A 23,457-nucleotide genomic window follows, 5' to 3' on the forward strand; every position below is an offset into this window, starting at 1 on the left:
GAGGCTGCGAGACGACGATTATCGCGAGAGAGATTCAGCGAATCGTTGCTGTTAATCGGGAACCAGAGCGTCAAAAGTTGCCGAAAAAGAGGCGATTTCACGTCAAGTGCTCCCCTTTAGACGCTTTATCCGAGGGGACTTTAATTCGGCTTCTCGCGCCGCGACACCGGAGCGAGGACACGACGTTTGATTCCGCGCACGCCCCAACGGCGACCCCGGCCCCTGGTCCCGGCAGGAGATACAGCTGAGGCCTCCTCGGCGAGTCACGAATGAGCCTCCGGAGAGGCAGCTTCGTTCTCCTCGTGAAATCTTTTTGTCGGCACCTATCGCGCTGATCAACTTTTTTTTTTCGTTGCACGGTTCTCTTCGGTTGACTGACAGTCGGATCTCCTCGTGGATCTCGTCTCATCTCGTCGGCGATCTCCCGTACTCATTCGCGCGGGAAACGAACGAAAGTGTTAAATGTCGAGGGTAAGTGCGCGGATCGTTCGCTGTCTCTGCTCTCTGGACCGCAGTTCTCTCTCGGTTAACTTCGAGATAACGAATTTTTCGATCCCGCGCTCTTTCTCCGTTACTTTTTATTGCTCACATGTATATCGTATATTCAATAAGCTACATTACAATTTACCTATGTTATATAATACGCAAGGATGTGCATATATAGATAATTTTTTTTTTAAGACAGATTTTATCGTGATACATCAACTTTCTCGAGGACGTATTAGATTTTTCGCGCCCGACGCACTTTTCGCCAAATTTGTCTGCATTCTTGATATTAATCTTGTGCAATTAAGTAATGCGATAAAAATATCGTTCGCTCCTTTCATGTACGAATAACTAGCGTTTAATAACTATAAATGTATTCGCGATTTGTAGAACGATGAGAGAATGAGTTCAAGGGAGCAAATCGGGGTATTTCGTATTTTTTATAACGAAGCTATGTCAAAAAATTCAGAACTTCTCAATCCTTCGAAAAATATTGATTGTTTGTAATTGTAGCATAATAGCCGACTGTGATAAAAATCTCAATTGTATATATGTGCGTATGTATGTACATTGAATTATTGTAATATTTCAGTGATGGGTAAAGTGTCATGGTTCCAGTGAATGGAAATATCCACCGCGCACAAGTAGCCTCGACTTGCGTACGGATACGTGCAATCTTCACGCGTAAGTTTTCAATTGCTTTACGTAATTACTTTACGCAAACAGCGATATTCTATTCCGCGTGTGAGAGCGAGTATACATTAGTCCCACACGAAAAGTAAATTTATGTTAAACTAGAAAAAGAAGAACGCACAGTCGTGTAAGCGTAAGTTATGACACTAGACTCTCGTCAGCCTATCGATACGCGCGGTTTAGTTTGCGTATCGTATAAAATAAAGTTGAGGGGGTGAGAGGAAGAGTTAAAGGGAGAGAAAGAGAGAGAGAGAGATATGCGACGCGAAAGGAGAGATAGCGAGAGGAGAGACTCGAAGAGGGGAGAGGACGCGAGAGTTCTGGGGGTGGATGTGTCGGTGCCGGTGGCTGCATCGATCGTCTCTACTACTCGCTATAGCGGCCGTTTTCTACGGACAATGCGACCTCGCCGCGCCAGAAAATTACCGTAAATCGCGATAGCGACTCGTCGTCGACCACGAAGGCCGCACCGTTTCGTGGTGGCTGCGAATCGGCCTGACACGTGGACACCCTCGGCCGAATCGACTCGTCGCGCTATCGATCCCAAACGATTGAAAGAGGCGGGACTCGCACGAACGTGTGACAGTTTCGCGCCTGTTTACCTTTCAATCGCTCTTCGATATCGATTCGATGAGTTTGCGCTATTTCGTCCTATTTTTTTTCCTTCTCTTTTATAATCGAGCGCGCTAAAACCAATCTCGATTATTTCGCAACGATAAATACGACTGTTCTCTCTCTCCTCTTAACTTTTTATACGCGTCTCATCATTATCCCACGGCGAGCCAATCACGCGACGATGCAGCTGGATGGGTATATGCGAGCGCGAACGATGCCGCCGAGGGTTGTAGGGGGTTGTTGAGGTTTATTCAAGGTTGAGCGAACCTCACGTGTCGCTTGTCAAAGGCCAGGTAAGTCGCTGGAAAAAAAATGGACTCGCCTATACATATATTCCCCGGGTATTCTATTTTACGACACACGTCGTGGAAACGAGAGACGAAATCGAGTGATAGCAGGCCGACAGCCGTGCTAGTAATATCCCCGACTCTGCCTTGTGCGTTCGTTCGGTTTAAAATAGCGGAGAAATATCTTCGTCTTATCGAGCGGCTATAACGCGATAATTTATAATCGCGGAATTAATCAGCGTATCCGCTTGACGAGGGAGAGGGATGGAACGGATCGTATTGTATCGTACGTTGTTTTGTGTTCGACGTAGACGACGAGTTCCCGATGGAGGATCGAGAGGGCTGAATCTTAGGCGGAAATATGCCCGGGCGATCACCGGCCAGGGCGTACGAGCGGCCCATTGCAAGCGCGGGCCGCAAGCTCGCCGCTACTTGAATGTCACCGCCGGAGGTGAGATTTATTATCCTTTATAAAGTGCCGTGAGGTATTTATTTTGAGACGAATCTCCCACTGACAGTTCTCCGCTCATCCAATTCTTCGCGTTTATCGAGCTTTGTAAAGTTGTTTGACAAGCATAGCATATACAACACACTTATCACTTGCGTGCAATTAATTAGAATTTTTTTTCTTTATTTCCGAGAGAATTAACGCAGTAATATTTTGCGCGCTCTTTTCATGTGTTTTCTAACGAGGATGTTTCTTTTTATTTTTTATTATCATCTATATATTTCATCGTATTTAATGATTTTAATTTGATAAATATATAAAATATTCCTCTCATTGAAATTAAAATTGATTTTCTTGAAGCTTGTGTTGTTTTTTTTTCTTTTTAATAAAACATGTACTTACGAAGCGCTTATTTATTACTCGCATCTATTCATTATTTCGCTTATATTACAAAAAAAAGATGAAGAGGGTTTTTTTGTGACAATATTTTTTGCACGAGATGAAAGGGAGTTAATTAAAGTCTTATCAAATTATCTTACTTGTTCTCTCGCGGTGACTTTCACTTTCGAATAAATCAAACATCTCGGAGCTTTCATTTCGTTACAAGAGCAAATGACCAGGGCGCGGGATGGGCGAATCCTGGCTCTCGGTCTTACTCGCTGCCACGCTGACAACGATGACGATGACAGCGGTAACGAAAGCCGATCCATCTTCGACGCCGTCGCTGTCGACGATCGCTCGTGACGATATCATCGATTCCAAACGGGTTTGTCTTTATCAATCTTTATTTCGTACTACTTTGATAATTTCTTTTGGGGTTTTATATATTGTGTTCTTTTATTACTTTGTTATCTTAAAGGCGGCCATCGAGGAAGCGCTGGACGTGATAGAGGCGGCATCGACGGGTTCCCTGGGCGAGGTGTGCGTCAACTCGGTGGGATTTAAATCACTTCCGGTTGGAGTCGCCCTGGATTCGAGACGTTATGACACGGCACGTCAGAAGACCGACATGACCGCGATGATGCTCCAAAATTTCGGGGCTGCTGAGGCGATGCGACGTAACGGTGAGTTGAAACCGTCGTGTATGAAGAAAGATAGGTTCTAGATAAGAACAAAACGTTTGCATTCTTTAAAGAGATAAAATATTTGGCGAATATAATTAATGTAACTAAGTGTTAAAAAGTTTTATCTTCCATTTAACTGCTTATATCGATATCGGGAAAGCGTATTGTATCCAGCAAAGCAAAATAACTTTAATTGTTAAAGAGATAATATAAGAAATCTAGCGAGATGTGCTATTTGATAGAGACAGGAAAAGTATAGAATTACCTCTAAGTGATTCGGAATTAGTGTCCGATTTGCAATCTATAGTTTTCTACCTGGTACTCAATTGGCATCTATGGCACCTGTTGCGCGCATAGTTAGCAACGCGCGCACCGAAAGTCAATCACGTCAAACACGGTGACGAGAACATGCGGTTCAATAACGGACAAACACGCAGCTCTTTTAGATGCCCTGACCAAGTCTCTGCTCGTGTCGGTGGACGATGCGCTGGAGGCGAGGGTGATCGCGCTAAACGCTTCTACCGGTACGGTGATCACCGCGGTATGGTTGAAGCGCAGCCCTGGAAGCGTAGGCGAACCCTCCAAGGTCGAAAGTCATGCGCTACAACCTGGATTACAGCCGGACTCCAATAATCTACCGTGGTTCGAGAACGCAGGCAGCAGTTCTGAATTAAGGTTTGCCACGTCGACTATTCGCATCCTCGACTATATATGTCTAAAGATTTTCCGAAAATCTTTCTGTCGAGCAGTGTTACAATATTCCGATATTGGTGATACAATCGGAAAGAGATGATTCTATATGAAAAGATAAATCGAAAATAAAGAATAAGATTTTGTTCTTTAGATAAAAATTGATTTTTAAGATTAGTATAGAATAAAAAATAATAGAAATTAATTAAAGTTGCTGAACAAGTTGTTTGTAAAATATCAATAAGATTATTTTAATTTTTTTTTAAGTACAGTAATCTATTTTTATTTATCTATTCTCTAATAATATAAAAAAATGTCTAACTTTTTAATTTTTAAATTCTGTTTTCTCTCGATTTCGAAGAGTTTCTTTTTATAAAAAAAAATTCCACCCTTTTTTACATATTGTTTCGCATAGAATCATTTTCTTCTTGTATCCCTAATAACTCTATATTTCTTCAAATAAATGTTATTATGCACGCACGCACGCACACGCACCTTTACGCAGCTCTGTTTCGCACCCTATCGTTCATGCTTTACGTTGCCTTTTTCTTCTAGTAATGTCTCGTTTATCGGAATGAATTATAGAAACGAGAAGTCTCTAAAAGATCAATATTATTAAGAATTTAAAACAAGAAATACGCGAATGACTGAATATAATTAATGCGGTTAATATTTTTGAACATTTAAAAAATATAAAAAAGATAAACAAATGTCTTAAAAGAGAAGTAACTTTACGGTTTACGTAAATTATAATATAATTTACGTAAATGATTAGATGATGACGTAATTTATTTATATATTTTATCGGAAAATATCTATATATTAATGATGAACAGATCCGTATATTCGAGACGATTCTCCGTAAGAGAACTGTATAGGCGCTCCACGATCATTCATCATCCTTCATCCAGTACGAGCGTCAAGTCATAGAAACTCGATATTCGCGAACGATATGCAAACGATGATTTTCTAAAACTTTAACCTTTCGTCGTAACGATCAATGGCGATAGCGATAATCGGGATGACCGTGAAGTGCCGGGCGAAATGATTCGTTGCACGAAACACACGTGTTCACCAAGAGATATCGAAGTTTCTACGGCGGCTTGTGGCGTTTGCGTGTGATCCCAGGTCACCGAAATTCATGCAGTCACCGCCGATTGAATCCTACAGGGGTTGGTGGACCATCCCGTACTTTTCTTGCAAGACTCGTCGCTGGCTCATCTCGTACAGCGTCAACGTAAAGTCGCCGGATGTTCGTCCCGGGTTAGTGTGACAGCTCGCTTGATGACCTTAATTAGAGCTCGTAGTAGTAATTCGTGTATTCGTTATAATTCTTGGCATTTCATTGAAGGGTGCGAGAATTCATCAGTATAGATATTGATATAAGCAGCTTGGAGGTCAACCAATGCGTCAACCAATGCGACGCATCGCCGCAAAATCGCAATGACGAGCTCGAAAATCTCTCCAGTAATCAAATAGCTTTCTTCAGGGGCACACATAAGTGTCATACAGACACTACGCAAGTAAATGCGTCAAATATCTTGCTTTGCGAAATTTGCGTAGAGAAGGAAACAATATTCTCTCACTTTTTTTTGTGCTTTAGTGCGTGTATCAGGGTCCTGGCAGCCGAGTGAACGAAAATGGCGTGGGTGCTGGTTGGGCGAAGGGCGCGTACGCGTGTATATGTCGGCAAGGCTTTTACAGCACCAGCCATCATCGAACGGGTTTCGACGGGATTCTTGTGGAAGGTCAGGATCAGCTGTTATTTGTTGACGCTACGTTACTTGTAATCCTTTCCCCTTATCTCCGCATTTGTTATAGCTGCGTGGAAGGAGATGAGAGAGAATAAAAGCGACTCTTACGAGAGGGTATTTCGATGTCTGCGCTGTGCACCGGGATGCGCCAGATGCAAAGGTCCCGAACCTTGCCTGGCAACGTACAATTGGCCCTTTAGGTATTTTTTTTTCAGCTACGCTCTATTCGAACTGTCTCTCGACGTCGTTATTTCAATGGTGTCTTATTTTTCAAGAATCACGCTGCTAGCTGTTTCAATTTTTTGTGCGTTTGGCACTATCGTCCTGGTAGCGTATATGTACCAGCATCGTAAACTGAAAGTATTCAAGGTAGCTTCGCCAATATTCCTATCTATCACGCTCTTGGGCTGCGCCTTGATGTACCTCGAGGTAGGTGAAGAGAGAGAGAGACGCTTTTTTCTTTCCCCTTTAATTAAAATTCCGTCGAGTATTAATTTGAAGCGAGATCTTCGTAGATGGCTGCTATATTCCCGGTTCTCGATATGTATTCGTGCATCGCCACAAAGTGGACGAGGCATATGGGATTCTGCGTCTCGTATACAGCGCTGTTAATGAAAACCTGGCGGTAAATAATCATGATTAGCGTTATCGCATAGTGCTGAAAATACGAGTGAATCAAGTCACGCGATATTAATTTTGGAGGAGAATGAGATAAATATGTACCATGGAAATGAAGCGATTATTATTTCTTTTCAAGAAAATGTTGTAATAAAAGCACCGCTCTTCACCGGTCTGCTTGTATCTTCAGCGGTTCAATTTTACCTTATATAAATTTGCAGTTAGCAGAATAAGCAACATTTATATCCGACACTTTTATCCGTAGAGTTTCGCTCACGTATCGGGTGAAGAGTGCTCATAAAGTTAAACTGACGGACAAACAGCTATTGCAATGGATGGTGCCTATACTGTTAGTGATGTTGATTTTTCTCGGAACGTGGACTGTCAGCTCGCCGCCTTACGCGGAAGTAATTACGGATAATCACGACTTGAAGTTTTATCAGTGTTCGTACAACTGGTGGGATCATAGCCTGGCTATCGGTAAATATAAAAAAAAGAAGAAAGAAAAAATCGATGGCGACATAATTTATCGCTGAATTAATTTGCATCTAATTGATAATCTGTATAACGCGGACAGGTGAAATTCTCTTTCTCGCCTGGGGCATAAAAGTATGTTACAACGTGCGAAACGCGGAGAGTCTGTTTAACGAGGCCCGTTTGATAAGTTACGCCATTTACAATATAGCCGCGGTGAACATAACGATGATAGCTATTCAGTACGTAATTATAATATCATATATATATATATATATATATATATATATATATATATATTGTTACATACAAATGCGAATTACCGGAAAATGTATATCATGTCGAACGACGTTTATCTCTGCAGTCTCTTCATATTTCCGCGTGCCGGACCGGATATCAAATATCTGCTAGGCTTCCTGCGGACTCAACTCTCAACGTCTGTTACGGTCTTCCTCGTATTCGGCCCTAAAGTAAGAGACAACTATTACGAAAGAATGAGATTAATAATTATAGCGACAAAATGGACATTGAAAAGAGACCCCTGTTGGATCGATTTAAATTGTATTTATATCAGTTCTATATAATTTTATAATAATTCTCGCATCTTCTCCGAATCAATCTTTTCAATATCTATTCTATTTTTTATTATAAAGTGATAAATATAGCATTGGTATTATAATTTTAATTCCTATTTAAGGTGATCAGAGTATTGCGAGGCCAGGGAGATCAGTGGGATAGTCGAGCGAGAGCGCGAGGTGTCACCGCGAGCTTCTCTCTGAACGGGATCGGCTTGGTACCAGAGGAAACGACAGATTTATATCAAGAAAATGAAGAGCTTAAGGTTTATACAATTATACAATTCAGTTTATATAATTCAGCATCTTTATATATCCGCTTTATATACGACACTAGCGAACCGAAACGAATTGAAGCCATTTTTCGCTTTATCTTAAATACTTAAATTGTACGCTCAGGAGGAGATCCAAAAATTGGCCGCGCGAATCGAATTTATGAAGATAGTGCACATGGAAGTGCACAACAGGCACATCAAACCAAAGATGGGTGGTTACTTCAGCACGCACGGTCACGGTCACGGGCATCCATCCACCGGTCAGAGTCCCATCGCCAAGAGTTCGACGGCCAGTTTTATTCTCAAAGTATGTATCTAAATCGTTCTATCACATTTCTTTCAGTTCGATTAACCCTAGTATACGTATAGCATTTTCAAGATCCGATGTAAAAATTAAGCTTTTTATCTTCTTCTGAAATCTGATTTAATTACAAAATTAGATATGAAAAGGGTAAATAAGAGCCAATTTCTAAATTCTTTTTTAATTAATTTTGAATAAGTTTTGGTCCTTCATTTGGTCTGTCTAGCATATCGATTAGTAAAGAAATCCACGTTATTTTGATCTGCATCCTTGATAAGTTATCACGGGGTTACGGGGTATACTAAGGTTAATGCGAAAGTCGATGACTTTTGCATCGACTCGTCTTCTCGCATCCGTACGAATCCGCTGCAAGAGCGTTTTGGGAAATAAATTGGAGTAATTTATTGAGCAGACGGCTGTGGAGCGAGGTGCAACGGCAGCTGCAGCCGCGGCAGTCGAGGATTCGACCTTCCCGTCCGGAAGTCTGCACAGAGCCCGAAGGATGGAGATGTTGAGAGAAAGAAAAGCGGAAAGGGAGAGGGAGCGCGAGAAAGAGCGAAATAAAGACAAGGAGCAGAAGGAGAGATCACAGCAGGAGAAACCGCGAGAATCGAGCGGCGAGAAGGTTTGACTAGTGATTAATAGCGAGGAGGTAACTAACTCGTCTACTTAATCTTGGTACTTTTTCACCGATTTGCCTAAGCCTTTTTTTTCCCTCTTCATCAACAGGTATGGTTGTGACGAAGACAGTGTTCCGACGAAAGCGAGAAAACGAGAAAAATCTTATATCCGAGGAGAAGAAGAAGGAGGAAGAAAAAATTGGAGAAATTCAGGTTGTATCCTCTAATGGACAGGAGACTGCCCGTATTTGTATAAAACGCTATATAATCAAAATACCATCGCGTTCACTGTCTTCGCGCCATTGTGATAGCGATATCTTGTGGTCATTACTCTAGATGTACGATATATACAATATATCTTGAAATTATAAAATCTCTATCGAATCGAACGCACGAAAAAAAGTGAAAGGCGACGGCGACGGCATTCCATGTTCCTATCCGAACAATGTCTAAGGACATGGCGTATATTGTTATATATTAAATTTCAACAATAGTTTCTTTCCGATTATAAAAAGTATTCTCAAAACGCAAGAGACGTCACCGATGCAACGCGATTCACTGTAAAACAAATTGTATTGATACAAAACAGATGTGTTTCGTTGAGAAATTAGACGGGGCAAAAACGAGAGAGAAAACTAACAAAATACCGAGCTGTCACAAATGCACAAAGAATGCACAGGTGAATCGTCGTCGCTTCAACGGTACAATTTCGCTTTCCGCAAGTGTGATGTGTCGCTTCGTCGCGAGCATTCGATAGAATCGTAATTGAAAAAAAAAAAAAAATGCGCGTGTGTTCTTAAGTTTCCCTTATTGGAAATCGTTTATGTCCGTTTTTGCCAAAAGCACAGAATCGCTGAGATCTTCCTCGATATTATAAGGACAAAACAGAGGACAGAGGAATCCCTTCTATTAAATGTTACATAAGCGTCGTGTTCTCGGGTTTTAAAATAGCACCGTTTCTCAGGCAACTTTATCATGCCGGAGTAAGAAACATCTCGTCTACTCTCGAAAGATATACAAATACTACAGTTTGAATGTAAATGTTAATTTAAGCGGTAATAATATTATATAATACGAGTAAAATAGGCGCGTAACTTTTCCGACACTCTTGGACACTTGACAGACTTGACCAATAAGTGTTATTGATGAACGTATATGGGATTTCTTTCCTTAATTTTATCTACGAATCATTCTATATTCGATGCGAGATGTAATTCTTCTTCGTGATCTTTATTGCTCTCTAATTTATATTACTCTTTTTTATTATTTAATTTGAAATACATTTTGCTCTCATTTTCATATAGTGATTTCAAAACGTAGAGTTGCATTTAAAATTGCAAACAACTGAGCGATAATTATTCGTAACAAGATTGTATAAATGTTAACATAAATGTGACAATAAAGTTACACAGCGGGCTGTAAAAGAGTATCAATTTTGCTGACGATCGTAAAGTTGCTCATCTGCGGCTCGTAAAAAGAAGAAGAAGAGATAAATCAAAACGAGAAGAAAGCTTAAAAGAATGATAGAGATTTATAAAAAAATTGTGCGGTAAAGAGTGATTAATAAGACCTTTGCCTTGTTGGTTTACACTTTTTTAAGAGCTTACGTTTTCACGATAGAATGCTGTTATTGTAGATCGCGTAAAGTCGTGTGTTGACAACGACCGACAGATATTGCTGTTCGTGTTTAAGATATTTATCGTTAGTAATATCGTTGTTGTTGAATATGCGTGATTGGATGGAATGGAGATGAGTGACGCAAATATGTGCGTGCGTTACAAGTACAACATAGATATATTCGACTGATGAAAAATTTTTGTCGAACTAGTAAAAACCCTGCGAGACTCACATTGTGAATCGTATGGATCGGTTTACTTTAATTTTCTTATAAATATCACATTGCAATATTTCTATCTTGAAAATGCAAAACGACTTTCCACAATCCGTTTAATTAACGTTTAATTAACGATGAACTTTAAATAGTCGTTTCCGTTTTATCGGAATAATTTTCAAAGTGGATATATATTTATCCACTCCATTTTATCGGAATAATTTTCAAACAGAATTTTATTTAGTCGCGCGAATATATCTATATATTTGCACGACATAGATATAATTTTTAATGATTTTTTTTCGCACACTTTTGCGTTTATTTAAATACGTTTTAAGGACATACGAAAGTATCGATTCGTCGAGCGGATTGTCAATTGGTAAGTAAGCGCGGTGAGTCAATTTCGAGGATCATCACGAATCGAATCTGTCGCACGAAAGTCTGACTTCGAGCCGGAAATCGATTCATTGAAGAAAGAGAGTACGCGTTTCGCGTATAGATAATATACAATGTATATCCATTATTTGTTTAAGAGAATCATAGTGTAATGGACAAGATTTTCACACACACATTCACGTTTCTCCGATTAAGTACAAACGACAACGCGATAACGATCCCGTTGCGTTGCCTTATGTGCGCTCGATGTAAATCGTAAAATGCGCTATATAGCTTGTGACACGCGCGATAGCTCGTGATAATAGATCGTAAGAGATGAATCTGCTTTCGGTGTTGCGTATCGTACGTGTGAAAAATCCGCTTTGTTTAAGTGAGAGAGAAAGAAAGGCAAAGAGCGACGTCTTCGCGCTAAAGTCAGCAAGCTCGATAAAGTCTTCGAGTTATAGAGTCTTCGATAAAGAGTTCGAGCCATGTAAGATTCTACTTATAAACAGCGTTATTTTTTCGATAGAAAAAGAAAAGGAAACGAGAGGCTTATGATCGGATAAATCAAATATAAATCAAGTATCAAGCGCACGCGAGAGAAAAAATCCAACGCGCTCGATCCTCATCCCTGCCCCGCCGAATAAAAAAAAAACATATGTAGAACCGGACACATCTTTGTAAAAAGATATACTGTGTATGTCAATGAATACAATAATCTTGGAAGCTAATAATGTAATAAGAGAGAGTGAGAGAAATTTTTTTCTCGTTTCTTCTCCCTTTTTTCAGCACGATGGTTTGAGCGGAAAGGTTTCTCTCTTTTGCTCGCCTGAAAATTTATTTTCTTTATTTATTTATTTACACGCGCTACACACTATATAGAATGTAAGATATGAACCTTTCGCCGCGCTCGCTCGACACAGCGATCAGGGTGTTCGGTATCACTGGAAATATTGTAATTGCACATTGCCAGGGAAAAAGATAGAGACGCGGATGATGAACAGTGATCTCCTGTGAGATCGAGCAACAGCCATTCAACAAAACAGAATGCACAGTATTTTGTACAACCAACAACCAATTATACAACAATTATAACTAATTGCAAGAACATTGACACCACACATGCTTTTCCACGTCAAACGCGAATGATTTGAAAATTTCGGACTAAATTCGCGAATGTCCGTAAATAGGAGGACGAGATGTCACCAAGACGTCGTCGGCATTGCACAAAAATTGTAAAGCTCTATGAAAAAAGAAAAAAATACCGCTACATGTGTCCCGAATCTATAAACGAATTGTAAGGAACCCTAGGCCCATTCGTTTACGTTAAGGATGCGCGGATACTCACGACGTTCTTAAAATCAGGCCGGATGTGACTCGAATCTTTTCGATATTACGATCAATTTCATCGGATTACCCAGAATAAAATCATTATTCCAATTATTTCTCGACTGTTTTTCAGAATTCAGTTTTATATATAAAATTGATTTTATATATATTTTATTTATATAAACAATATAAATAATATATATATAATCTCTATTATGTCTCAAGCTAAAAATAGTCTCTTAAAATGAGGAGAAAATCCGATAAAATTATACATTTCGATAAAATTCACGTGAGATATCGAGCACTCTCGAGATGCCTCGATTATCCAAAGAGTTTCAAAATCCATTATCAAATTCGATTCGATTTAAAGATATCGGAATCGAACGTATGTTGAATACGTGGAAAAATTTCGCGAATAAAAATACTCGCGAGCACTCGCACATCCCTGATTTACGCCGTCACGTTACGTAGAGTATCGTAACGCGTATTAGTCTAATATTTGGACATTTTGTACTTGACGTATTATATAATCGCGCGTATGACAAAATATTACTACGTAGGCATGACTCACACTGTATCAGACACCATTGTGTAATACGCTATGGCTATTACGCTATTAATAAGTTACGCGCTTGAACGTAAGGTTTTACGTTAGGAGATACTCATTCATGCCCTATTTCGTACAGTAAGCTGCACGGTTGCCCCCCTCCCCTCTCGTACGTGAAAAGATACCTATGCATCTTGTTATATCATCGTTGAACCGAGTTGACTATCAATTGGCAGATCATATGGATTTTATTGGAAATTTTCTTATAGGTATAATGTGTATCTCGGGCGATGATACACGCGAGAAACCGAGATTGTTTACAGTGAAAGTCAGGCCGCCATTCTTCACGCGTACATTATTTGGTCGGGTTAATAGAGCGCAGGTATCCCTTGATTCTTATCGTTTGATACTAACAATTAGTGACTATATGTCGAGAGTCGATTAGAATAATCAATTTACTCGACCCTTGTTTATGCCGTTCTAGATTCTTTGGAGGCTCGTGCGCTTTGGTAGTAACGTTAGTAGTCGATATCTCAGGTACTTACGTTAAACAATTCGCAGTAACAGCGACGCGAGTCGTTCTTGTGATTTTTCTTGCATACTTCTATATACGAATATAACCGATCGAAACGAGGAGAGGTATTTTATAATTCCCATTGAATCGAACCCGAGGAAAAGGATACCATGATTTTTCGCAGAAGCTCGATAGATTTCTTCCTTCATTCATCACGTTGCGTTGATCTTTATTCACGCGACGCGATGTGCTTTGTGTATAGAAAAATATGTTTTACGAATATTTAAATCCAGATTGCGGAAAAAAAAGATTCTATTAAACAATATCCTGGCCATTCTCGACCTGGCAACCATGGTTATCCTTTTCCCTGTGATCGTCCTCGTCTCGATGCGATTCTTTCTTCTTGCCGTCATCCGCGGCGTTCCCAGCGTTCCCAGCGTTTTCGCTCTTATTCGTCGAATTCGCGGAATGCGACTTATTCAATAGCGAGCTAAATTCGCCGAACTTGAGAATTTCTTCCATCGCGGATTGTTCCAAATTAACCTGAAAAATACAGCCGTACAGTTATATATCTGATTATAAAATTATCTAATTTTCAAAAGCATTTCTCTTAGCGTACTACCTTTCGCGGTCTGCCACGTTTGCCCTTTCCCGGCAACGAGGATACCGTCTGGCTGCTACCCTTCCTCTTCGGCCACTGCAAGTGCGAATCCAGATGTTGCTTTAGCTTATCCTGTCTGGCGAACATTCGCGGGCAGATACTACAGGCGAACGGTCTCTCGCCCGTATGCACCCTTCTGTGTCTCGCCAAGTGCGAGGCTCTCGTGAAAGCTAAGGTGCAAAGATCGCAGGAGAAGGGCTTATGCTGCGCCCTTTCGGACTTGCTGGGTATCCTCGCCTCCTTCCCCTCGTTTCCTCTCTTCAACATCTCGATCTTTCTCTTTACTCCCGCCTTTGGCGGTTCCTCCGAGCCTTTTGAGGTTTCCTACGAACAAATTTGCAATCTGTGCTGTTTTCAAAGCATCTTGCGATTACGAGAGAGTCGACAAAAAGCGTTATTTTAGGATACTGTAAAAGAGATATCGGAAAAAAAGGAAGCGATTCGATTTCGTAGACGATAAAATAATGCTCACCTGCACTGCACCCGATATCGCGACATCCGTGGATTCGTCATTGAAATTCGGCTCGAGTTTGACGACTCTCGAGGAATCTTCGTAACTCGACTCTCGCGAAGAATCTTTTGATCTCGATTCCGGAGGGTCGCTGTTCCGTGTCACGCGACCCACAGATACCCTCTTTTGCCCTTTGAATCTAGTTTCCCGCTTGTACATCGGTGGTGGTATACGTCTCTGAAAATTATTATATATTTACATATCGAAAAAAAAGAGAGAGTGTGTGTGTGAGACAGAGAGAGGAGATAATTGCCTCTTGAGTTAATTGAAAATGACTGAGGCAGATGCAAAGGACATATAAATAGGTTCTCCGAAATAAAAGAGCAAAGCTATAAAAAAAGCGGCCGCCTCGCATGTAATATTTTCTTAGCTTACAATTTGCGTTTCCGTGGATCGTGGAAGCTCGTCGAAACTATCCTCGTGGCCGTCGATTACCATCGGGTCGTCCTCCACTTCGATATCCTCGACTTTAATATGGTCTTCTATGGAATCAACGGTCGAATGCTTCGGCAGAAAAGGAATCACCGATGGTTCCTTGATATATTCGGTGGTGTGCACTCTGGTTTCGATATGGCATCGTTGCATCCGCGTCTCGACCCTCGTGTAAAGATTACGATTGCTCTCCTGAGTTTTCTGTTCTCCAGAGAGACCGCGTATCTCCAAGTCCGTCGCAGTTTTTATCAACGAGGGTAGATGCTCCTCCGCTACGTCGATGGATCCTCTGTACATGAAGTCTAAGAGACACTCCATCTCTTCCACGGCGACGCCTGGACGTTAAATGTCAAATGTAGAGTGGCACATTTTATAATTTTTCCTAATATGTGTTAAATTAAAGTGTGAAATGTTACAAGCTCTTTATTCTGAAACAAAGATAGCAATCTGAAACCTTCTTTCCGATTTTTTATATGCGACATATGGAGTATCGCTGTCAATTCGTAATTAAAAAACTCGAGTTTGCAAACCAAATTACTGGGATTGAATTTTTTGAATTTTGTATATATAGTGTTTCACTCGTAAATTTTACGTGTGTTACCTTGTATAAAGAATTCAAAAAATTTCGATCCCAGCAATTTGGTTTGCAAAATCAAGTTTTTTTTTTTAGCAACGTCAGTAAACTTTTTTAATCCGCTCGAAAAGGTATACCTTTTAAAATGAGGATGGGTTGTTCTCCATAGTGTTCTTTAAAGACTCTTTCGAAGTAAGGGCTACATGCTGCCAGTACCAGCCTGTGGGCTCTCAACATGCCACCCTGACAAGCCAATGTCGCGTCTGTCAACGAGCCGCTCTTGTAAAGAGCCTCGAACAAACCTGACAGATTCGCCAGGTGATTGTTCCACGTGAGATTGAACGTCTTCTCGCCCATTCTTTTATCGAGTATTATCGAGTCCCTAAAAATAAAATAGTATACATATTATATGTATATGCACATAAAAAAATTCTTCCTAATTGTATATAAAACAAATATGCATATTAAATACCACCACACAGATTATAATCGTTGAGAATTCAAGATTTTGAGAATTCAAGAATTTTATTGTTTATTATCATTATACCCTCTTCTTAATATTTCAAACGACGCAGGAGATTTGAAGAAATCATATATTCTCGCTTAGAGAAGCAAATTAAAATATATCTCCCGATGCATCGAATAATCGAGAACGGGAAGATTCTCTCTGAATTGAATACAATGACTTGTAAATAACTCGAGTAAATGCGCGGCGCACTATCGTAATAGGCAGCGGTTAGTTATTAATCGTCGTACACGCGGAATATATTAATATCGCCTTCCGCAATCGTTGCATCATAAGTGAAATAATCGTGATCGTGGATCGCGTGTAGTCGCGAGGCGCGGGGGGTCGCGGGGGGACGCGTCGTTTTAATTGACACGTTCCGCACAATTATTTCCGATCTCCGTACACGGATACATTACACGACGAATATTACACACACTCGGCCTGTCTCGTGATCGATCGTGCATCGCGTAACTACCTTATAGCCGCTCGTGAATGTCATATTAAATCGCGACTACTCCGATATTTAGCTCTGCATATATAGAGACTGGTACCCGCGCTTCTTCACCTTGAAGAAGAGGGAATACTTCCGAGATTCCCGTGATAAATCTCTCGGATATTAATATCGCGCGGTCCGATTTTTTTTCTCCGTATCCCCTTTGTCCGATTTCTCGTAAACGTATGTGCCCTCTGCGAATGTGTATCTCCGATTAATTGTCTCGGTTGATTATCCGCGATTGATTATCCTTGCGAATTGAGCATAAGGACGTTGTTGATAAACTCGCGGGAATGGAAGTGTCGCGCGAGAAAAGACATGGTGTCGAGGAAGGTTCTCCAGGAGGGCTACGACTACGCGACCGACGTGTGCGTACGCGTGTGCGTGTATGTACGACTAGGCTCTAAACGGAGACGGATAGTCATGCGCAGACGTGAACCCTCGCATTGCCTCGATCCATAATTTTGTTGGTGGACCCCCCCACGCGCATTTCCAAGGGATTCCCGTTCCGTACGGGAATTGCGCCAAACGCACCCTTTTTTCCATCTTCATCCTTTCGTGACTTGGAAGAGAAGCTCGGATACTTGGACCCGCGTCTTCGAAATTGACGATGCTTTCGCGAAGCGAAGACGATTAGCTCTTCGTCGTTTTGCGACGATAAATTCCGATTTTTTTTCGTTTTTGTTTCGTCGAAATAAGACGCGCTCGAGTGAGACTTCGCAGAATTTATGCTACGCGAAATCTCAGTCGAACGGAAGGAAGCGAGAGAGAGCGAAGGGGAGATGACGTTTAAAGTCGACACCGAGAGAGAAATCACGTGCGCGTATAGTCTCTCTTGATACAGATATACCTTTCATACATTAATCGTGCAGCGTAGAATAGTTCTGCGACTTAAACGCGACGTTTCGCGATGATGATAAGCCCCGGGGACCCGGGGAAGACCTTGAAGACGTTTCTATCGAGTTCGTGTAGCTCGTGAGCAAGTTAGCGGCCAAAAAATCTATTATATAGTAATATATAAAAAATATATATATACAAATTAAAGAAGTCAGAGGAGAGGAAATCATGACAGAGAGATGCTAACGCGAGCGCGCTGATAGAGAGATGATACCTAGTCGCTCACGTGCGACTTGCGCGTATTCGCGTATGCATAGGCGAGGGGACCAAAACGCGCAAAGTGACAAAAAGCAGAGAGGAGCGAGGCTCGCTACACGTGACTAACGTGTTCAGGAATGCGCGAGTTTAGCGCGAAGAGAGAGAGAGAAAAAGAGATAGAAAGACGCCGCGCAGCGTCGCGTCGCGTCGCGTCGCGTCATCGCGCCGGTACCCCGCGCGCGCCTGACGTCGCCTCTCTCTCTCGGCGAGCTCTATTAATATCCGCGCCTCGACGTCGACGTCGCGCCTCGGAAACGCGCTCCGAGGGGAACGCGAGATCGAAGGCGCGGAATCTTACCTCTATCCGTTCGACGGATCTTCCTACCTCGGAGCGTTTTTTTCGCAATCGGTGATCGGCGCCGCCGAAGGATCAGTCGTCCCGGCCACCCCCAGGTGCTGGCACTGATGGTGTATATATGATGCGACGTTCCCCGATAGATAGACCTTCCCAGACGTAGACGTAGCGGATGATAGAGCTGGGTGACGATACGATGCGATGCTCGCGATATCTTTCGCTGGAGGGGTATTCCTCTATCTTGAGATATATATATATATATATATATATATATATATATATATATATAAATGTATATATATTACTATGAGAGGGGCACGGTGCACGACGGTGTAACGACGTGCTGGGGCTCCCTCGACCAAGTCGCGACTGATATCATTTCCAGCGGGGGACTGTAGGGTCGGCAGCCAGAACCCCACCAGGGGGTCTTCGTGCAACCCCCACGCAGTGTCGTAGTAGTCGTGCACATCGTCAACGTCGTCGTCGTCGTCGTGTGCCGGCCTCTCGAAACCCCCCGCGCACGCATACGCACACGCGCGCGCTGTACTTGTATGCTGTGCGTGCCACAGGGAGAGTCATCGTCCATCTCTCTCTCTCGTTCTCTCTCGCTCGCTCTTTCTCTCCTTCCCTCTCCCCCCTCCTTTTCCCTCTTTTTCGCTCTTTCGGGGCCGAGCCCCGATTTCATCGTCTTTCATCTTTGTCTCTTCAAATCGGATAGTCTCTCCCGGTTGTGTATACTCGTCTCCCTTGCACCACGACGACTCTCCCCCCTTGTGCTCGGCCCCCTTCGCTTCGCTACGCGTCGCGGGTGCCTTACCAACGCCCGCAGCGTACCCAGCGACTTTATCCACCCTGAATCCTCGCCTATACAAGGGGTTGCCTCTCGCCAGGCGAAAACAACGCTCCTTTCCCTCGGGCGCAACAAGAAAGAAAGAGAGAGGTGTTCGAATTTTTTTTTTCTTATATTATTCCTCACCCCGCGCATATGTATAAGAGGATGGCATTCGAAGGAGATATTCGATTCGCCCATAATTTATATCTGCATAAGTACAAATGACTATCGACGTTTCGATAATGCAGCACCGATAAATGTAGCACAAGTCGAAGGACACGCATTGTGTCATGATGTATCCGTGCACGGGGTGTGTCTCACCCTCAAGTTCTATCGAAACTCCATCGAGTTTAATGAAAACGCCGTCGTTCAAATATCATTAATTGTATCTCTTTGTTAAGGTACGCAATTTGTGTATATTCTCGAATATAGTCGTCTCTACTAAATTAAGCATATGTATACTCTTATTTAGCATCTTGAAGTCGCGTACGAGAGCGTGGAGAGCGATAAGATATCCCGTGAAGAATCCGCCTCGGAGGAGGAAATTCGCTGGCGGAAATAAAAGAGCGTCGGCGACGGTGGAAGCGTCGAAAGCGCGAAAAACACGAGCCGCTCCTCCTTCCGAGGAGACCTTGGAACATGAAACCGCTCCCGGTGTAGTGTCGCAATACGGTAACCGGGCACTGACGTAATCCTCGCACGTAAATGGTTACGCGCGATATATTTGCGAACGTCTATGCATTCTGCCGATGCGCATATCACGGCAGATGCATCCGCGGACAAGACCTGTCAATGTCGTCGTGCGGCGACGACGACGATGTTTTCTTTAACGATCTCGTTTATCGTCGGGGAATCGCGGCTTGTTTACGCTGCTCGCCGATGCCTTGTATGAGCGACTCGCGAGCATAATTTATGCGGTTTGCACGATGCGCGGCAAGGGGGGAGGGATAATATGCGTCCTGTTGTTAATAAATGAATTGATTTTTCGTATTGCGACTCTCTCTCTCGCTCTCTCTTTCGGTGACCCGGCGAGTCCAGCGAGTCCGGCGACTGATTTGGGGGCAGCGGGCGAATATCGATTCGTTATTTTTAGGGGCAGTCCATCCGCTGTATGGACCCCACCTACCTCATTCCCGGGGACGGTTCTTATTAAATGGATATTACCGCGCGTGATGTACACTTAAATATTGGAATTTAAATTATACCAACAATAATAAAAAAATATATCCTTTTCGAACGAATCGGAATCTAAAATAGCCATCTCTTTTCTGCCATTTTCTTCTTTTCTTTCTTTAAGCGCATATATATTCATGATAATATAAATAATAAAATAAAATTTTATTATTTTTTTTTTTCATAAATAGAATAATATCAAATAAGGCAGGATCTAAATATTTACAAAATATGACGTCGTTTTTGTCGTAAGAAATAGACAATTGTCAGGAATGTTCAACTGTTACGTCATTGATGGAAAACGTCCCTACTGTCGATAATATCCTTATCGTTTTTATCTAATATTGATAATACCTGTATCTTATATTGTACACAAATATTGCGTCAAATATTACACACGTTTCACGTCGAGAGTTATTACACATATCTCAGTAAAATTGAATATAAATTTCACTCTCTTTGCAATTTTACAACAACAAAAATGTCCTATGTGTGTGTGTGTGTGTCCACAAGCACAACTGTATTTCATTAATAAATATACGTGTCGCCAGCGATGTTACTTCGCCTTAATGCTTGGAATGAAATATCTAGATTTTGTCTTTTATTAATTTAAAATTGACAAATACAAACCTGTGTGTACTCAACTGCGTGTTTATTTCGTAAATTAAGTACTCGTGTCGTTACGACCAGGTGTATAATCCGTTGAAGAATTTAAAGCTTTCAAAGACCTCTATTCTGGCCGGGTCAGGATTGCAAAAGTGACTCAACAATTCTTCGTTGAATCCACAATCGCTCAGATTTTCTTGCCCAAACACGTTAGGCGGTACTTTCGTGACATTATTACGATCCTCTTCTTTCGTGACACTCGTATAACCTATAACAATTGATATACGTAAGTAAAAAAGTTATCTTTGCTATTTGATTTACAAGATTTTGCATCAACACGTATGTATATTCACGTACCTGTACCATGTTTTGCCGTAGAAAACGGAGTTGTCGATGCCAGTTGTGCGCAGCTTGCCGAATACTGTTCCAATTGACTAGATGTCATCAAATGACAGAGAGAAGGTAACACTTGCGGCAAAAGAGGTCCTTTTAATTCCAAAGAGTAATACCTGTCGTTATCAACACGCACTACACTTTCTCGGACCTTCGTTAAGAAAAGTAAGTATGATTATGTGATTGTTTAATAAATATGATTATAAGCTATACCATTTTATATAAATTATACAATACCTTAAGTGCTTTTAACGTGGCACCGTGGAAAGCTGTCGGAGCTAAAAGCGTAGGAGGAATCCCGGCTAACGCGCCGGTCGCCGCGATAGCAGATTTGCAATTAATTAAAAAATTGAATAACGCCTGCGTTTCTATGCCTTTGACAAAAACGAGTGATTGTTTCAAATTATCTATTTCACTTTCTTTCTCCAAAGTCATTCTCGTCTAAAACAAAACATAACATTAGAATGAATTAATATAATACATAATAATTATAATATACATATATATATATATATATATATATATATATATATATATAATACCTGTGAATTATTAATCCTTTTTATTTCTGAATTTTCTACTCCAAGACTTTTGAGCCATGCATCTTGAGTTTCTTCTTCTTCTTCCTCCTCCTCTTCTTCATAACCGTTTTGTTGATGATTTGTTGTATTAGATGTAACATCTGTAGTCATAGTATCGGAATCTCCTCCATCAGATCGTCTTTTAGAATCTCTCCTTAGTGGCATAGAGTATTCTATTTCTGAAAAAAATCAAGGAAAACAATTTATTGCACATAGTAAAGATATATTAATTTTGCTCGTATCATCAATAAATATATAAATAAACAGAATATTCCACCTTCTTGCTTTAATGATTGACGAAATCCACGTGTAGTAGGGGTGAGAAGAGCATGAATCTCTGACAAACCACAGATACCAGCAGCACGAAATAGTACTGTAAACGTGTTGGCACATACATAAAAGTATGGACATTGTCTTGCTCGCAGCAAATGAAACAATGATCTGAAGCTATCACACCATTCTCTATACAATGCATCTTTCATACATTGATTGTTTGCCAATGATACATTACTTGCAAGACTAGCACTCACTTTGCCCGCAGAGCGAGGAAATAATTCCAACCATGGTAAAGATGGATGTTGCCATATTAAGCAGCATTGATGAAATCTAATGAAAATATTCAACAAACATTATTAAGAGAATTAAGAGAACAAAAGTAAATTAGAGTTAATAAAATCAACCTTGCGTTTAGACTAGTGTCCAAAGTTGTCTCTTTTTCTCCAATGTCTAGACATCTAACAAATCCTGTGGTACCCGATGCTTCTTCGCTCGTCTTAAGTTTGCCATTCCATGGAAATGGTTTTGGAGACATAAATCTTACTTTAGTTTTTAATGTCCAATCTATAGGAATATACTTTTCTCCTTTTGGAACACTTGTGTCAGGAGTCTCATTAATTGATTCCAGTTTTGAAAGAACATTGGCAAAAGTTAAAGAGTTATTTACAGATGAATCTATTGTTTGTTTCTCTTGCTGGACATTAATATTTAACAATTCAAACAATGTGTTGTCGCTACTGATTTCTGGTCCGGCTGGCGTTATATTCTTTTGTTTCTTATATAATTCATTAATTGCAAATGGATTTTTACGTTTCTGAGGTACATGCTGCAGTATGCTATTACTGGAATTAAACCCATCTAAATTCGTAGCAATGCGTTGAACCTCTCCACTGTTGATATTTGTTTTATTTATACGCGCTTGAAGTGCTCGTTTCTTTAACTTCATACGATGTAATTGCATCACTTGATCGGGCCGCGTCCACTCCAGTGTGCTTGTACTTGCTGATTCTGCCATTGTCGTGTATAAAATCGATCTTGTCATACGTTGCTGTGTTAAAAATTTATAAATATATGAAATAGTCGGAACATATAATCAACCTTATGTTGTATTAAAATTTTTATACTTACATAATAATCATTATTAAACGGCACGAAAAATCTACCTGTACTTTTATAATACGAAAATATGATTCAATGTTGAATTAGTCCATTTAAAGTTTCTATATAAAAAGAGAAAAAAATGCGCTTTTTATTATTCCTCCATCATTCATTGATATCAATTAATCGTCAAGATGTTAGCTCTATAATTTATTTTTATTTATAAAAAAAAGGTTAAATTAAATCGACTTAAAATTATGTATGTACTGCGCGAAGTAGCGTGACGTTTAACATCTGTCCGCGACAGGAGGGGGCTATCAGGGATACCAACACCTGCGCGTGAAAGTGTAACTCGAACCGAGCGCTGTGA

General features: G+C 40.9%; 3 protein-coding genes and 1 long non-coding RNA gene across 18 annotated transcripts in view; 2 read left to right on the plus strand and 2 right to left on the minus strand.

The window, feature by feature from the left end:
• Window positions 1–275: 275 nt before the first annotated feature.
• Window positions 276–9,742, plus strand: LOC145944039 (putative G-protein coupled receptor CG31760). Of its 8 annotated transcripts, none has more exons than XM_083052018.1 (19): window positions 276–471; window positions 1,079–1,170; window positions 2,393–2,532; window positions 3,137–3,295; window positions 3,389–3,593; window positions 4,031–4,268; window positions 5,412–5,546; window positions 5,635–5,806; window positions 5,887–6,031; window positions 6,105–6,237; window positions 6,313–6,466; window positions 6,553–6,662; window positions 6,921–7,135; window positions 7,233–7,371; window positions 7,494–7,599; window positions 7,827–7,970; window positions 8,104–8,286; window positions 8,690–8,905; window positions 8,984–9,742. In XM_083052018.1, the coding sequence occupies exons 4-19, from the start codon at window positions 3,158–3,160 to the stop codon at window positions 9,125–9,127; spliced, it is 2,577 nt and encodes an 858-aa protein (XP_082908144.1). In that variant the 5' UTR covers window positions 276–471; window positions 1,079–1,170; window positions 2,393–2,532; window positions 3,137–3,157; the 3' UTR covers window positions 9,128–9,742. The 8 variants fall into 8 exon arrangements, with proteins under 8 accessions (XP_082908144.1, XP_082908145.1, XP_082908150.1 ...); XM_083052019.1 differs by having other exon boundaries at window positions 3,150–3,295; XM_083052024.1 differs by having other exon boundaries at window positions 277–471; window positions 9,010–9,742.
• Window positions 9,743–11,719: 1,977 nt separating this feature from the next.
• LOC145944044 (uncharacterized) lies at window positions 11,720–20,881 on the minus strand. 7 transcript variants are annotated; one of them, XM_083052031.1, is made up of 7 exons: window positions 18,434–19,326; window positions 18,132–18,368; window positions 15,815–16,059; window positions 15,047–15,438; window positions 14,633–14,848; window positions 14,122–14,484; window positions 11,720–14,042 (listed from the first exon to the last, which is right to left on the minus strand). In XM_083052031.1, exons 3-7 carry the CDS (start codon window positions 16,032–16,034, stop codon window positions 13,815–13,817), a joined length of 1,419 nt encoding a protein of 472 aa, XP_082908157.1. In that variant the 5' UTR covers window positions 16,035–16,059; window positions 18,132–18,368; window positions 18,434–19,326; the 3' UTR covers window positions 11,720–13,814. The 7 variants fall into 7 exon arrangements, with proteins under 7 accessions (XP_082908157.1, XP_082908162.1, XP_082908158.1 ...); XM_083052036.1 differs by lacking the exons at window positions 18,132–18,368; window positions 18,434–19,326 and adding an exon at window positions 20,764–20,881; XM_083052032.1 differs by having other exon boundaries at window positions 18,159–19,326.
• Window positions 20,722–23,402, minus strand: Hd (humpty dumpty). The gene is made up of 7 exons (XM_083052028.1): window positions 23,118–23,402; window positions 22,394–23,037; window positions 21,991–22,319; window positions 21,675–21,892; window positions 21,370–21,573; window positions 21,097–21,283; window positions 20,722–21,007 (listed from the first exon to the last, which is right to left on the minus strand). The coding sequence occupies exons 2-7, from the start codon at window positions 23,029–23,031 to the stop codon at window positions 20,814–20,816; spliced, it is 1,770 nt and encodes a 589-aa protein (XP_082908154.1). The 5' UTR covers window positions 23,032–23,037; window positions 23,118–23,402; the 3' UTR covers window positions 20,722–20,813.
• Window positions 20,885–23,457, plus strand: part of LOC145944051 (uncharacterized) — an 83,224-nt gene continuing 80,651 nt past the window's right edge. For both annotated transcript variants that reach the window (XR_014426611.1, XR_014426612.1), the window contains exons 1-2: window positions 20,885–21,025; window positions 21,118–21,297. This is a non-coding gene — a long non-coding RNA (uncharacterized LOC145944051). The remainder of the gene's footprint in view (window positions 21,026–21,117; window positions 21,298–23,457) is intronic.

This window comes from Prenolepis imparis, unplaced genomic scaffold (genome assembly GCF_030444845.1).
Source record: "Prenolepis imparis isolate NDT839.2.m4 unplaced genomic scaffold, iyPreImpa1.0 SCAF_12, whole genome shotgun sequence".
In the NCBI taxonomy this organism is placed as follows: domain Eukaryota; kingdom Metazoa; phylum Arthropoda; class Insecta; order Hymenoptera; family Formicidae; genus Prenolepis; species Prenolepis imparis.